Source organism: Mesoplodon bidens (assembly GCF_964165515.1).
Source record: "Mesoplodon bidens genome assembly, chromosome: 6".
Lineage (NCBI taxonomy): Eukaryota > Metazoa > Chordata > Mammalia > Artiodactyla > Ziphiidae > Mesoplodon > Mesoplodon bidens.
In genome coordinates this window covers 103,315,346-103,329,938 of record NC_138162.1, presented here as the reverse complement: position 1 = coordinate 103,329,938, position 14,593 = coordinate 103,315,346, and the positions used below count along the sequence as shown (strand labels likewise).

Here is a 14,593-nt window from a genome sequence, read left to right as displayed (position 1 = left end):
TGTTATCTTAACCAGCAGTCTAGGCTGCCTCCTGAGAGGGGTCAGAAGCTGGGGGAGGTGGTGGTGGGGAGTGATAAAGGAGTTTTAGGACCCCTGGCTCAGTCTGAGTGCGGAAGCCATCCCTCTGGGTCAGGTCAGGTAAGGCTCTGCCTGCTGAGGCCAATTCCAGCCTTTCCCACTAGGAATGATCCGTGTTAGATAATGCCGGATCCCGTTTTCAGTTGGATTCCACTCTGGCTTCCAATCATGGCCCCCAGATTAGATTTTAGCTGGATTCTGAGAGTATTGGTTGTCTGAAATTTGTATTGACTAGGGGCCACCACGTGCGATGGAACAGATTATAGTAGTGAATGACACACAGTTTCTGTTGTGGATCGCGAGGACTGGTACTCAGCATTCATATCAAGCTTCGTCCTCCTCCGAGTGTATCTTCCTGATTTGCAGAGGTAGGACACCTAAAAACTACATTACCCAGACTTCCTTGCAGCTAGGGTTCTGTATGCAAGTTCGGCTCCGCCAATTAGATTCACTCAGAGAAGACTTTGGAGGCAGAGCTTTTGACTGTTGCTTTTGGCAGGCCTAGTCCCTGAGATGTGGGATTTTTCTGTTTTTGTTTTTCAAAAACTTTCCAATGTCCAATCCTTAGCTCCCTGAGGGTAGAGAGCAGGGGTGGTGGGTCAGGTGCTTCCTTGGTATCTTCTTGACGTGACGATTGCAGTGGCAGTCTTCGAATTCCCTACTTGCCTGATTGGGTAGAAAATAGCAGCTCCCTGTGGGCCAGGCCCAAATCCCCCCCCCCCCAACCAAAACACTCCCCTACACCTGTTTCTCTCCCTCTATCTTCCCTTTCTCAGTAAACAATACCGTCATTCACCCAGTCGCTCAAACTAAAAACCCAGGAGTTGCCCTGATTACTTAGTGTTTCAAAAGTGCCCCCATATCCAATCCACTTGCAAGTCCTGTTGAATCTATATCCGGTACATACCCAAATCTGGCCACTCTTCTTCATCACCACTGCTAGCACCCTGATCCAGGCCACCATCACATTTATCCTGGGCTCTGATAATAGAGTCCTTTCTTTCCCTGCTTCCTGTCTTGCCCCATGATACTCCATTTTCCCTATAGCTGCAGAACATCCTTTTAAAATCATAAATCAGATCATTCACAGCCCTGCTTAAAAATCCTCAAGTGGCCTCCCATTACATTTAGAGTACATTCCAAATCTTTGCTACAGCCCAAGAGGCCATGTGATGGGACCCTCTCTCCGTGTCCCCTCTGGCTCACAATGCTCTGGTCATTCTGCCTTTCTTGCACTTCCTCACATCCAGCTGTACCTGCCTCAGGGCCTTTGCCCTTGAAGGAACTTCTGCCTGGAATGTTTTGCCCTCAGATCTTTAAGTGGCTGGTCCCCTCTTATCACTGATGTCTTAGTTCAGTTGTTATCTCCTCCGAGAAGCTTTTCTCACCGGCTCTATTGAAAGTTGTCCCCGACCCCTTCCCTGTCATACTTACAGCACTGATCACTGTCTGTACAAAACTATTTAGTTACATATTTATTCTTTTCATTGACTGAGTCTTCAACTAGAAAAGAACCACGATGAAAACAGGGATTCTATATATATCTTGTTTATGCTCTGTGCCTCCTACCTCTGCACAGAGTAGATGCTCAAAAAAAACAAAAAAACCAAAAAACCAAAAACCCAAACCAAAACTTTTGAGTTAATTAAATTCTTCCTATCTCAGTCTCATTCTAGGGTGCATTTGGGGTCTTATGAGAACATAAAGAGTTTGAAGTGTTATGTCAATGTTAAGTAACATTATTATTATGTTAATAATGATAGACTTAGTGGAGAAAGGGTGAGGACTGGGAATGAAACTCAAGAGACTGGTCCTTCCTCCCCACGGTCAGGAACCACTGGGGTGGGAGGAGGCAGGGATGGAATCTTTCATGAACCCCGCTCACATTTTTTCTGTGCTCAGTCCTCCATCCTTCTCAGGAACCCCCCAGCTCCTTGCCCATTCTATACCTTCTTTCCTGTTGTGTGTCCAGAGCTGCCCCTTGGGTAGCTGCACCCCCCCATTCATCCCGGGGTGTGTGTGTGTGTGCCTAATCTCCAGACCTGTCCAAGGAATCAGTCTCTTCTGCTCCTTCCGTTCTTGCCTCCAATGACAAGCCCAGAAGCCCTTTTGTATTAAAGATTTAGTTGCTAATCACTGGTGAGTATAGTAACAAAAAGTTACCAAGTTCCTTCAGCTGTGATCTCTTGATCTGTAGGGTTCCTAACTCCTGCTGAGAGAAACCTTTGTAAAGGAAAGGATCCTGGTGGCGAATATTGAGGCACAAATGAGGTGGGGGGAGGTGTCCCTTTCTTTCCAATAAGAGCCATGAGGAGCCAAGGCGCCCGCCCCCCCACCCCGGGCCTCAGTATAAACCACTGGGACCCTTTCCTTTTTGCTGCTTTCTCTCCCTATCATTGGTGCCTGGGTAACCTAAGGGCCTCTGGTTCTCTGCCCCTCTGCTGTGTCTTGCAGCTATCTCTTCTGGGTCCCTGCTCACAGGGTTTGCCTGTGGCCAGACAGAAGGTTACTGGGGTTAGTACTTCCTATGTGGGGTTCCCACAAGTCCTGCTAGGAAAAGTGGGTGTTGCTCTGAGTTCACTCCTGCTGCAGACAACAGCCACAGGAAGAGAACTTTTCTAGCTCCCACGGGCAAGGGATGGCATGCGGGGTGTCTGAAATTCCTGGGGCTCAGGCCTCCAGGTTTAAATAGTTTCCAAGTAATCTGGCAAGCTCGGGTGCCCCCCTGTGGTTCTGAGTGGAATGTGTCCAATCGACCTCGGTGTGTGGGAGGTGATCAGAGTGGTGGGGGGAACATCCTCTGTTGTCTTGCTCCTCAAACTCAGGTCTGGTCCACCCACCAGCAGCATCAGCATCTCACTCCACACCTACTGCATCAGAATCTGCACTCTTAACAAGATTTGCACATTGAAGTTTGAAAGGCACTGCTCTGGCAGCCCCCAGGATGGCCCTAAGAAAAAAAAAGAAAAGCCTTTTTTTTCTCACTCCATAAGGAGATGCTGAGTCCACCACACACCATGCAGCCCCCAGGTAATGTTGCCTCCCCTAAGGGACTAGAGAAATGGAACAGGCCACCCATTTCCATACTCCTAACCACTTCCCAAGGAGCTTTTCCCACACGGACATCCTTGGTTCCCCCTTGGTCTCTGGATTCACCTGTTCAAACCCAGGCAGCTGGGCTGAGTGCCGTGAGCTTTACGTGACTCAGTCCTCTCCTCCCAGAGCTCATAACATGTATCTTTTAGAGCTGTTTTGGTAAAGCACATGGCATGTACAGCAGAAGGTCTGAGCGGTATACTGTTCTGCTCTCCTTCCTAAGGCAGCAGAACCCCTGTGGTAGAGGAAATGGTTCAGTTACATAAGCACCCATTATGGGGTTACCCCAAGAGTGCTGGTCTAATTCTCTGGTTCCCCCAACATTTCTGCACCATGCCTCCTTTAGATTACTTCTCTAAACCATCTGGCTCTAAGTTAAGTATTCTCTGGGGAGCTTAGATTTCCCCAAAGCAATGTATCTTCTTGCATGGAGTCTGGATTCCACTTAGGGGTCAACAATAAAAAGACTTGAATTAAAGATCAGGTGCCCCGGGACTTCCTTCTCTGCCCCTGTGACCTTAGAAGAGTTGCAAACAGGTGTGTTCATACCTACCCTTACTTCTTTCAGAGTTAGATAAGGTGCCTGGAGACAGTGTGTGCCTGGAACCTTTGGTAACTATGAAGCACTTTTGATAATTCTAAAGCTTTTTTTTTTTTTTTTAAATATAAGAATTGCTACCATAACTTAAAAAGATAACCTTCAGATGGAACTCCAGTGTCTTTATAAAGCTCTCAAAGGCTGGAAAGAAGGTGAACTTGAGATGTGCTCGGGGAGCATAGCATGTTTCAGTGTGGGAGTGTTCATGTTTCTAGAAGCTCAAGGAGGTGGTGTAAGTGTGTGTCACTGTGGGGGACAGGGAGTGCTCCCCACAGACTGAAACAGTTGCAGTGGAGCGTGTGAAAGTAGTGAGGCTAATGTGTCCAGTGTGTGTGAGTGTGGCTCAGCTCCTACTGAGTTGAGAGACCTGGGTTCTGGTTTGGTGGCCTTGAACCCATCCCTCAGACCTTCCTGAGCCTCAGTCTCCTCATTTTTAAATGACAGACTTGGGCTGATTGATTTCTAAGTTCTCTCCTAGCTCCGTCATGCTAAGCATCCAGCTTGAGCATGGGGGGGCCTTTGGCTACTGGTTTTACTGTCGAATTTCATTTCTGGGTCTCTGTACCCGAGTTGCTGCTCACCAAAGCGCTGGAGTTTGGCTTTTTGGAAATTCTCTCTTACTCACTGAAAATGCAGGAGGCTTGAGCATGAAACTCAGTCATCAAAAAGAAAACATAGGGGCTTCCCTGGTGGCGCAGTGGTTGAGAGTCCGCCTGCTAATGCAGGGGACATGGGTTCATGTCCCGGTCCGGGAAGATCCCACATGCCACGGAGCGGCTGGGCCCATGAGCCATGGGTGCTGAGTCTGCACGTCCGGAGCCTGTGCTCCGCAACGGGAGAGGCCACAACAGTGAGAGGCCCGTGTGCCGAAAAAAAAAAAAAAAAAGAAAGAAAACACACATACATACACACAGAGCAAGAAACCACAGGGCTTATCAGCCTGTCGTCATCGAGCAGACGAGAATAGTGCAGATCTCTAGGCAGAGAGGAAATGAACTTGAGAGAAGGGGGAACATAGGGCAGAGAGGAGAGAAAGAGGGCGGGAGTGGAAGCAGAGAGCTGAAGCTCAGGGGCCCAGGATGGTGGGAAGATGGAGGACGTGGCGGTGAAGCAGGGCTTCCTGTACCTTCAGCAGCAGCAGACTTTTGGGAAGGTAGGAAGAGCACGGCTGGGCTGGGGCTGAGCCGAGGGGCTGGGGGGCTGCTAGAGACTTCCCCGGGGAGGAGAGGAGGCCCCGGAATGTTCCAAAACCCTTATGGGATGGTGGAGACTGTGCCGTCTACCACATTGGGCCCAGAGTACGAGCTTGCGAGGGCTCTTTCCTTAGCAGCTGCTTGCCTCTGCGAGCTGGCTCCGAACTGTGTTCTTTGCTGACAGCCGTCACCCCGGGAGGAGGGGGAAATAGAAGGCCCTGACTCTGCTTTTCTTGCCTTTCTTGTTCTGTGGTGACGTCTTCTCACCGGGACACCTTGGGAGGGAATGGAAGGCACAGTGGAGGGGGTATTTCAGGGTTGCCGTGGAGGTTCCTTCCTCCTTTCCTGCCCCAGTGGGGTATGTTTGGCTGCTACTGAACTTGAACTGGGGTCTCTGGGAGCCAGGGCCCCATTGTGGCCAAACTCATCTTCCTTCTTTGGCCTCCTTGCATGAGGACATCTTCCTTCCCTCAGAGGACACACCCTGGGGTTCCTCTGTCTCTTTCATGGCCTAACTTGTCAGAGGATGAGGCAGGAAGGCTCAGAAGGGTCAGCTGAGGCTCCGGGGGACAGGGCCTTCTATGGGGCCTCACACAGAATGAGAAGCATGCTCCCCAGTCTGGGCCCTTGGGCTGCCCTCCTCACCCCTCTGGGCTCCGGGAGTCGCAGGTTTTCTGCCTCTTGACTTGGATCCCCTGGGTTGGGCCTGCCCTGCAGTCGCCTCCACGGGGCTCACTCCTGTGCCTTTCTTGCCTTTGGCTTCCTCTCTGCTGTCATTGTAGGCCTCTTATTGGGTTGCTTCGGGTGATCTCCAATGCTTTCTAACTCCTAAGGCCTCTGTTAGGCTCTCTGCCTCCTTGGATCTCCCCCGATCTTCACCTCTGTCTCCCCCGGGTCCTCCTCTCCCCCCTGGTCACCATCTCTCCATCTCCCCACCTGCCACACATCTGGGGGCAGAAATGGCGCCGGTTCGGGGCAGCGCTGTACGGAGGGTCGGGCTGCGCCCTGGCCCGGCTGGAGCTCCAGGAGGGCCCGGAGAAGCCTCGCCGGGGAGAGGTCCCCCGGAGGGTCATCCGTCTCAGTGACTGCCTGCGGGTGGCTGAGGCTGGAGGGGAGGCCAGCGGCCCCCGGGATACCAGCACCTTCTTCCTGGAGACTACGGAGCGCCTGTACGTGCTGGCGGCCCCCACTGCAGAGCGGGGTGACTGGATACAGGCCATCTGCCTCCTGGCCTTGCCCGTGAGTCGCCCAGGGCTGTAGAAAGGGCATGGGGCACTGGATGCTTGCCGTGGGCAGATGTTGTGAGAGCCAAGGTCAGGATGCTGGAGGTGGTTCCTTGGTGGGGGTGAGGGGTCCCAGTTCAGAATAAAGACAGGGCAGTAGGCTGAGTGTGTTTTGAAAGAAAGCTTGCAGTAGCCAGTGGTGGGGCTTGGGATTGGCGATGGTGGTGAGTCTTGGGCCTTCCCCCCAGGGCCAGAGGAAGGAGCTGGAGGGGAAGGGCGGCCGGCCCCGCATGGAGGAGAATGAATTGTACAGCAGTGCGACCACAGGTGAGGGCCCTGCCTCTGCTCCCCGGGTGCTCTCTCCAGGGCGTGGTGCGGAGGAGGCGAGGGCTGGCCGGCTGCCGGCTCAGTCTTCCTGCCTTGTGGTTGCCCCCGGCCCCTGGCCAGCCCCCTTATCAGTCTCTCCGCATTGCTTCCGGCACAGCCCAAGGTCGGGGAGGCTGGCCTGCCTTAAATGTCAGCCCTGCACCCTTGGCCCACTCCCTCTTGTCCAGGCCCTGCTGGTGGGAAAGGGCCCGGCTGAGGGGTCCAGGTGAAGGTGGGGCTCTTGAACTCTGCCTTGTTGGCACCCGAGCAATCGTCTGTGAAAAGAATGGTTTTCTTTCTGTGGATTTGAGCTGTCCTGCGGCAGGGAGCTTTTTGCTGACCGGGCAAGGCCCTTCCTGCTATCTGTCTAGCCCTCGGGGTGGGCGCGTGGGGAGAGCAGGTGGACACGGGGTGGGGGGGACATCGAGGCTCCACCCCTCGGAGGGCACCTGATGGCATGGGCAGGGGCTGGGTAGGCTGAGAGCTGGGAGGGCAGGGTCAGCTGCATCTGCAGTTGTGACAGTCGGGATTGGGGAGGCAGCTGGCTTGGGGCGAGAGATGAGATGGAGACAAGGCTGTGGCTCTGGTGAGAGGGGCAGGAAGGATGTGGGTACGGGGTTGGGGTGCATGTGGCTAGGGCATGATGCCTCCTGAGGGAGAGGGTGGAGGTTCCTGGCATTTTACGGAGTCTGACCTGGCGCAGGGCAGCTCAGCCTTCAGGATGCAGGCTGCAGGGTCATGGGACCGGGGATAATACTTTTTCTGGAGACCCAGCATGCTATGTAAAGCAGGGCAGAGTTGAGACAGGTTGGCTGCTTCCCATGAACTGCCTCCTTCTCTCCCGTCTCCTCCCCAGGGGCCCCCCGCAAGGAGTTTGCTGTGACCATGAGACCCACAGAAGCCAGTGAGAGGTGCCGGCTCTCGGGATCCTACACCCTCCGGGCTGGGGATAGTGCCCTGGAGCTGTGGGGCGGCCCTCAGTCAGGCACCCAGCTGTGTGAATGGCCCTACAGGTTCCTGCGGCGCTTTGGGCGGGACAAGGTGAGCAGGGGCTGCCGCGGGCAGGTGAGAGGAAGGATGAGCTGTGAGAGAAAAGAGAGTGTCAGGGAGAGGACGAAGGGGCCCTCAAAGTAAGAGAGAATGGAGGGAAGAAACGACGAGATAAAGGCCGGCAGAAGAGAAAAACAGCGCAGCCCAGGGGCTGGAGGAGAGAACCACGGCAGGGAGAAATGGTGGTCGAGGTCGGGGAGAAGGAACGGAGAGGAAGAGGTGGGGAGAGGTGGGAGGGTGGAGAGTGGCTGGCGCGGTGGAGGATGAGTTCTACATCAAGCTTCATACTCGGATGGATGGGAGGAAGAAGGAGAAAAGATGAGAGAGGGCTTTGCTTGTAAGCAAAAGCATGGCGGGAGGGAAGGGGAAGCAGCTTGGGGAGAGGTTGGAGGTCACAGGCGTGTGGCGGGGAGCTGGGTCCAGGAGTAGCAAGCGGCCCCGCCCAGCGGCCTGCCAGTCATCGGCTTTCTTCTCCACCCAGGTAACCTTTTCCTTTGAAGCAGGCCGGCGCTGCGTCTCAGGGGAGGGCAACTTTGAGTTTGAAACCCGGCAGGGCAATGAGATCTTCCTGGCCTTGGAAGAGGCCATCTCTGCCCAGAAGAACGCCTCCCCTCCTGGGCCCCCAACCCAGCCAGTCCCCGTCCCTGCGGCGCCGCCCCGGCCGGAGAGTCCCTACTCCCGACCCCACGACTCACTCCCACCACTATCGCCCACCGTCCGGGGTCCCGCCTCCCGGCTGCAGCGGGGCCCGGAGGGGGAGTACGCGGTGCCCTTTGATGCAGTGGCACGGCAACTGGGGAAGAGCTTGAGGGGCGTCCTGGTCATCCCACCCCAGGCCCCGGCCGACCCTCTGTACGACAGCATCGAGGAGCACCCGCCCTCCCGACACGACCACATATACGATGAGCCTGAGGGGGTGGCCGCCCTGTCCTTGTATGACAGCCCGCAGGAGCTCCGGGGTGAGGCCTGGAGGGGGCAAGCCGCAGCTGACAGGGATCCCAGCGGCCTCCAGCATGTGTACCCAGCGGGACAGGACTTTGCTGCCTCTGGCTGGCCACAGGGGACCGAGTATGACAATGTCATGGTACTTAAGAAAGGCCCAAAGTGATGGAGGGTGGAGGAAATGCAGACCCCATCAACTGCCGGCGCTGAAGTGGTCCTGTGCATGCTGGGCGGGGCTTAGAGGCTGGTGAGAAGGAGCCGGAGGCGGGGGGGGGGGCAGGTGGGCCTCCCCTTCTAGCTTCTGCTGGCGACTCCTCTTGGCCACCGCAACCCAGGAACCTCCCTCCACTCCTTCCAGAGCGCTAGGCTTGGCCGCCTTAGTCTGGCCTGAGGAGTTGTCCCTCCCAGGGCCAGCTGGGTGAGTCACCATCCCAAAGCAGGAAGAGTGCCCTGAAGAGACCCATACTTCTCCTACCCTTTTTCCACTTCCTCTTCCCCCCGCCCCCCACTGGCCTAAATGGAACCTCCAGATTTAGGGCAGAGGACAAAAGGATGTCAGCAATTCGCCCTGGTTCCTTGGCTTGTGCAGGCCACCTGCCTGCTGGTGTCCCCTTCAGGAGACAGCCGTGGCTCCGGGCAGCCTGGAGGTTGGCTGCAGCTTCCTGCAGGTTTTGGACTTCTCTGTGGCATAAACATTTCTGAAATATTTTTGTGTGGCATGAGTGTACAAGGCGGGGATGGGGCAGGCACAGCCCTGCTGGGGGTGAATGCTTCAACCAGCCACCACTGACACCTCCTCTCCCAGCAGCAAGGTCGTCTCTGGGCCTAAGCTCCATCCCAAGCATCATCTATTCACAGAGGTAGAAGTCTGTGCAAGTCAGGGAGCCCCAGGAAAGATCTTCAAGCATCTCTAACCCTTTGCTAGGGTAGGGTCAACACCAGAAAAATAGCAGGGAAGGGGTGTGTGTGTGTGTGTGTGTGTGTGTGTGTGTGTGTGTGTGTAAACCTGGACTGGAAGATAGGCAAGAGTTGAGCCTCTTCAGCGTTAGAAATGGGACTACTTCCACACGATCCCTTGCCTTCCTGAAACTTGCCCTCTTTGTCTCTAAACTGAGGGGGTTCCCCCATGTAGGCACTGAGAACCCTTCCTGCGTTGAACTTCCCCTTTGGCCCTTGTATCCCATTTCCCCACGGGCAGGCTCTGGGCTGTCTCCTCTCATCAAAACCCGCTTCCAGGGCTTCCCCGGTGGCGCAGTGGTTGAGAGTCCGCCTGCCGATGCAGGGGACACGGGTTCGTGCCCCGGTCCGGGAAGATCCCACATGCCGCGGAGCGGCTGGGCCCGTGAGCCATGGCCGCTGAGCCTGCGCGTCCGGAGCCTGCGTGTCCGGAGCCTCCGCGTCCGGAGCCTGCGCTCCGCAACGGGAGGGGCCGCAACAGTGAGAGGCCCGCGTACCGCAAAAAACAAAACAAAACAAACAAAAAAGCCCACCCCACTTCCATGGAAAGGGATGCCGGTACGTTCCTGCTACCGACCAACTCAGCCAATATTACGGGGCACTGCTTGTAAGGCCTGCCCTGGCCACACAATGCTTACAGTCCAGAGGGGGCTGAGATGAGGGCACACATGTCTAACACAAAAGGTGGACATAAGTGCCACAAGATGTGAATCAAGGCCTTGGGGATCAAGGGAGATAGCTGTTTGTTGGGGGACCAAGAAAGTTTTCATATCGAAGGTGGCATTTAAGGTGGACCTTCAAGGGTGGGAAGGAATGTGAAAAGAGCATCCCAGGTAGAAGAACGTGAATGGAGGTGTAGGGGGAGGTACGTATACACTCAGGAAAGAGTTGTACATTAAGAATGGAGGGGACACGGGACAATCTAGTTGGGAAGGCAGATCCTAACCGTGATGTGGAGGAATTTGTACCTAATTAAAGGGGAAGGAGGAATAACAAATTCTTTTTTTTAAACTTTTTTATGATGGAAAATTTCAAACATACACAAAAGCGGAAGGAGTAGTGTAATAAATCCCCATGAATCCATCAATTAGCTTCAAGAATTATCAACACATGGCCAATCTTATTGACGAGGCTTTTGAGCAGGGCGTCACGTAGAGCTGTGTGTTAGGTCAATAACCCCGACAACCCTTGGAAAATGGTCTGGGGGCAGAGTGAACTAAATTGGGAGGGGAAATGCAGAAAGACTGGGGATTCAAATGCCATTGTAGAGATAGGGCCTGCAGATCTTAGAGTCACATTGGATGTGGAACACAGAGAAATAGGGTTTCAGGAGAGATTCAGTTCTGGGGAAGAAGGTGAGCTTAGTTTCTGAGTGAGGCTAAGATGGCCTTACTCTATCCAGCTAGAGGAGTCTCAGCAGCAGCTGGAAAGGGGCTCTGGAGCCGGGGAGGAAACAAGATAGAGACCTGTGGGCTGCCCAGCCTCCCACGTGGGTTGTGATCGAGTTTTATGTCACACCATGCCTTTGCTCCTTATTAAAGGAATTTGAAGCAATGAGTGAGCAGGCTGGAGACAGAGGGAGAAGCCTTCCAGGAGCCCTGACTCTTGTCTGTGCCAAAGGGCTATTCCGGTTGCCACCACCCAATCCCAGCCTTAGAATACACTGGAGGCAGGCAGGCCTAATGCCTCTAAGGGGTTCAGTAGTTCCCCTCTCCAGGTGGGAGTTGGGGAGCTCTTAGGCAGGGATGCCCCCTCATTTCCTTCAGAGCACTTGAGGCAGACATCCCAGCGCAGCCCAGCAGGGGGCAGTGTTAGCCTGTGGAAAAGGCCACTGGGGGCTTAGCTGCTGCCAGGCGTGGGGGCTTGGTCCTGAAGGAGGGAACTTCAGGATTTACTGCCCAAAAGAATGCGGGATAATTGGAAGAATCTGCATTTCAGGGCTTGTCCCTTCAGAACCTCAGAATCCCGCTTGGAGGACTGTGGAGCCTGCCTCTGAGAGGTGTGGGAGCCTAAGCTGAAAATTGCTCCTCTCCTGGCCTCTCTCCTTCCTGCTGGGATCCGAGGAATTCGGAGCTTTTCCTTCTGAAGCTAGCTTTGCTCGAAAGGGAAAGTGGTAGATTGGGGCCCTGGGGAAAGGTGGGGAGGGCTGGTGGGGGCAGGGGAAGGGAGCGTTTGGGGAAGTGGGAGGGGCCATGAGAGTCCTGAGAATGCCGACCAAGCCCGCAGGGTCCCTCTCAGAAGATGTGACCGGGCGGGCGGGTCTTCCTGCAGAGAGCTGGGTCAGCCCATCCTCAATGGCACCGTCGCCTCAGACACGTGCATCATTCCTTAGTTCCCTCCTTTGGCCAGCCCCGCCCCCCAGCTGCGTGGAGCCTGCGCGTCGAGTGGCTATACAGCAATGGACTCATGCAGGCGTGTGCCTCAGCAATGAATCTCCGCAAACAGAAACACAGAGATGAAGCCCTTCTTACAGTGTTTCTCTGGCAGCCTGTTGTCAAGGGGCAAATTCATACAGGAGGAAGCAGATTGGTCTCGAAGGGGAGGGGGCAATGTAAGACCAAGAGACAGCTCCACCAAGAAAGTGTCTCCTGGCTCCAGGTCTGCTACCTGGCAGCTGTCGATACCACGAGATCCTCTGCCGTGACCAGGGCACTTAGGGACTGCTTTTATTTGCTAATTATTATGCAGAGGTGACATCAGGGCAGATAAGAATGGCATCGTGACTGGTGCCCAGCATAGAGATGCGTACACAGATTGGTGTAACTGTGGGTTCACACACACAAGCATGCTATATCATTCTTCATGTTTCTTTTTTTCCCTCTCTGCCTCCCCGTGTATAACAGTTTCTTTCTCCCAGAGCATAGCAGTGGTGTGGTGTGTGTGTGTGTGTGTGTTCATGTGTGTGTGTCTTGGCCCCTGGTCCACCCATAAGCTTGCTCCCAGGCTGTGGTGGGAGCGGCCAGGGTCCCCTGGTGAATTCCCACCTTGGAGCTTCAGAATAAACCAAGACCCAGGTTGCCTGGGCCTCTCTGCTCACTCAGACTCCTCCCTGATGGCTGTGCATAAGCGGTTGCTGCCACCACCTTTCAGCCATGATGCTAACCAGCCTCCTGCCTCCTGCCTCGTGGGCGCTGATTCAATTGGCCAAGGTGCCCGCCTCCTGCCAGAGCCCTTTATAAAGTCAGCAGGAGCAGCTGGAGATCTCAGGGAGGGCGGGGCTGGCAAGCGAGCAGGGAGGTCAGTGAGCTGGGAGGGGGAGGGGGAGGAATGAGGGGGTCTGGGAAGGGGTGTCTGATCTGATTAGGCACCAGGTTGGCTTCCCCCTGGCAGGCGGGGCTGTACATCACTGCCCTGCTTCTCTCCTTAGCTCCCAGGCCCACCTGACGCTGGCCAGCGTGGAGCAGGGCCCATCTATCTCCAGGCTCTGGCCAGGCCTGCCTCTTTCCTCCTTGCTCCCTCCCACCTCCAGAGCCCTCTTTTTTTTTTTTTCTCCCTCCATCACAAGCATTTATTTTATTATTATTATTTTTTTAACATCTTTATTGGAGTATAATTGCTTTACAATGGTGTGTTAGTTTCTGCTTTATAACAAAGTGAATCAGCTATACGTATACATATATCCCCATATCTCTTCCCTATTGCGTCTCCCTCCCTCCCACCCTATCCCACCCCTCTAGGTGGTCACAAAGCACGGAGCTGATCTCCCTGTGCTATGCGGCTGCTTCCCACTAGTTATCTATTTTACGTTTGCTAGTGTATATATGTCCATGCCTCTCTCTCGCTTTGTCACAGCTTACCCTTCCCCCTCCCCATGTCCTCAAGTCCATGCTCTCATAGGTCTGTGTCTTTATTCCTGTTTTACCCCTAGGTTCTTCATGACCTTTTTTTTTTTTTCTTAGATTCCATATATATGTGTTAGCATACGGTATTTGTTTTTCTCTTTCTGACTTACTTCACTCTGTATGACAGACTCTAGGTCCATCCACCTCACTACAAATAACTCAATTTCATTTCTTTTTATGACAGAGCCTTCTTCTTGACACCAGCTCCCGGATCCCTGGGCCAGAGGTGGCCGGTGGGTTCAGGGAGGGGGCACCAGGGTCTGAGGGATTTGTTGGGGAGCTGGAGTCCCAGAGCCGGGGTAAGTAATTCTGGGACCTGCAGCCCAGGACCGGCTCAGGCTTGTCCTTTCAGGTGTCTGATCAGAAAGGGCTAGGCAGTGCCTGAGGTGTGCCTGAGGGGGCAACAGCATTTGGGTAATAATAATGTTCTTGAACTTGTACCGCTTTCCCTTACTTATAAAGTGCTCTGGGGGCAGCTGGGTAGAGGTGGTTAGGCACACACACATTCGAATTCTGCCTCTGCTCCTTGCTAGCTGTGTGTCTTTGGGCATCTGCTCTGTGCCTCTGTTTCCACATCTGTAAAATGGAGATAATACGTTTCTCAGAGGCTTGTTGTGAAGACTGAGTGAATGAAAGAACGCATAGCTCCTAGAATGGTGCCTGGACCACAGAGCTCCGTGTTACCCATGACTGCTTTTTACCTCCCAGGGGTTCCACCAGGTGGGCAGGCAGCGATGTCTGTTTCATAAGCCAGGGGATGGAGGCCTAGAGAAGCAGAGTCCTTTCGCTTTGGGGTGAACTCAGGCTTTGTGGAAGTGGGAGGACCTGGTTGGGTTTCTGATAAGAAGGAAGAAAACCAGATGACCATTTGAGGAGAGGGGAAGGGAGCAACGTCAAAGGCCTTTCAGCCCCCCACTGGGTGGCTCCTGGCTGGCAGATTCTGTACACCTAGGCAGAGTGGGGCTTGCCTGCACTTTCCCAAGCCCAGAAATGGGAGAGCTTGGGAGGGAAGCTGCTTCCTAGACTAGAAGGCCTTTGGCCTGAGGAAAGGCCAGAGAGCAGAAGCCACAGGGGAGATTGCCTCCTTTCATCTGAGCTGCTGCATCCCCTCATGGTCTGGCAGCTGGCACGTCTGGGCGTGGGGGCAGGTTTCTGCCAGATAGGAGCACCTGGGGGTCCAGTTGTCAAGGCCTGCCAACGGGTGTGATCACATACCCCCCGGGGGCCGCTGCCCTGCAGCAGCAGCAG

The 14,593-nt window shown here is 54.4% G+C and overlaps 1 protein-coding gene across 3 annotated transcripts; it reads left to right on the top strand.

Annotated features, from left to right (window-relative positions):
• Positions 1 to 4,798: 4,798 nt before the first annotated feature.
• DOK2 (docking protein 2) lies at positions 4,799 to 13,832 on the top strand. Of its 3 annotated transcripts, none has more exons than XR_014016116.1 (6): positions 4,848 to 4,925; positions 5,923 to 6,204; positions 6,437 to 6,515; positions 7,411 to 7,595; positions 8,086 to 8,793; positions 13,530 to 13,832. XR_014016116.1 is itself a non-coding variant. In XM_081237541.1 (5 exons), exons 1-5 carry the CDS (start codon positions 4,863 to 4,865, stop codon positions 8,710 to 8,712), a joined length of 1,236 nt encoding a protein of 411 aa, XP_081093667.1. In that variant the 5' UTR covers positions 4,799 to 4,862; the 3' UTR covers positions 8,713 to 9,252. The 3 variants fall into 3 exon arrangements, 1 of the variants encoding a protein (XP_081093667.1); XR_014016117.1 differs by lacking the exon at positions 13,530 to 13,832 and adding an exon at positions 8,905 to 9,252; XM_081237541.1 differs by lacking the exon at positions 13,530 to 13,832 and having other exon boundaries at positions 4,799 to 4,925; positions 8,086 to 9,252.
• Positions 13,833 to 14,593: the final 761 nt, after the last annotated feature.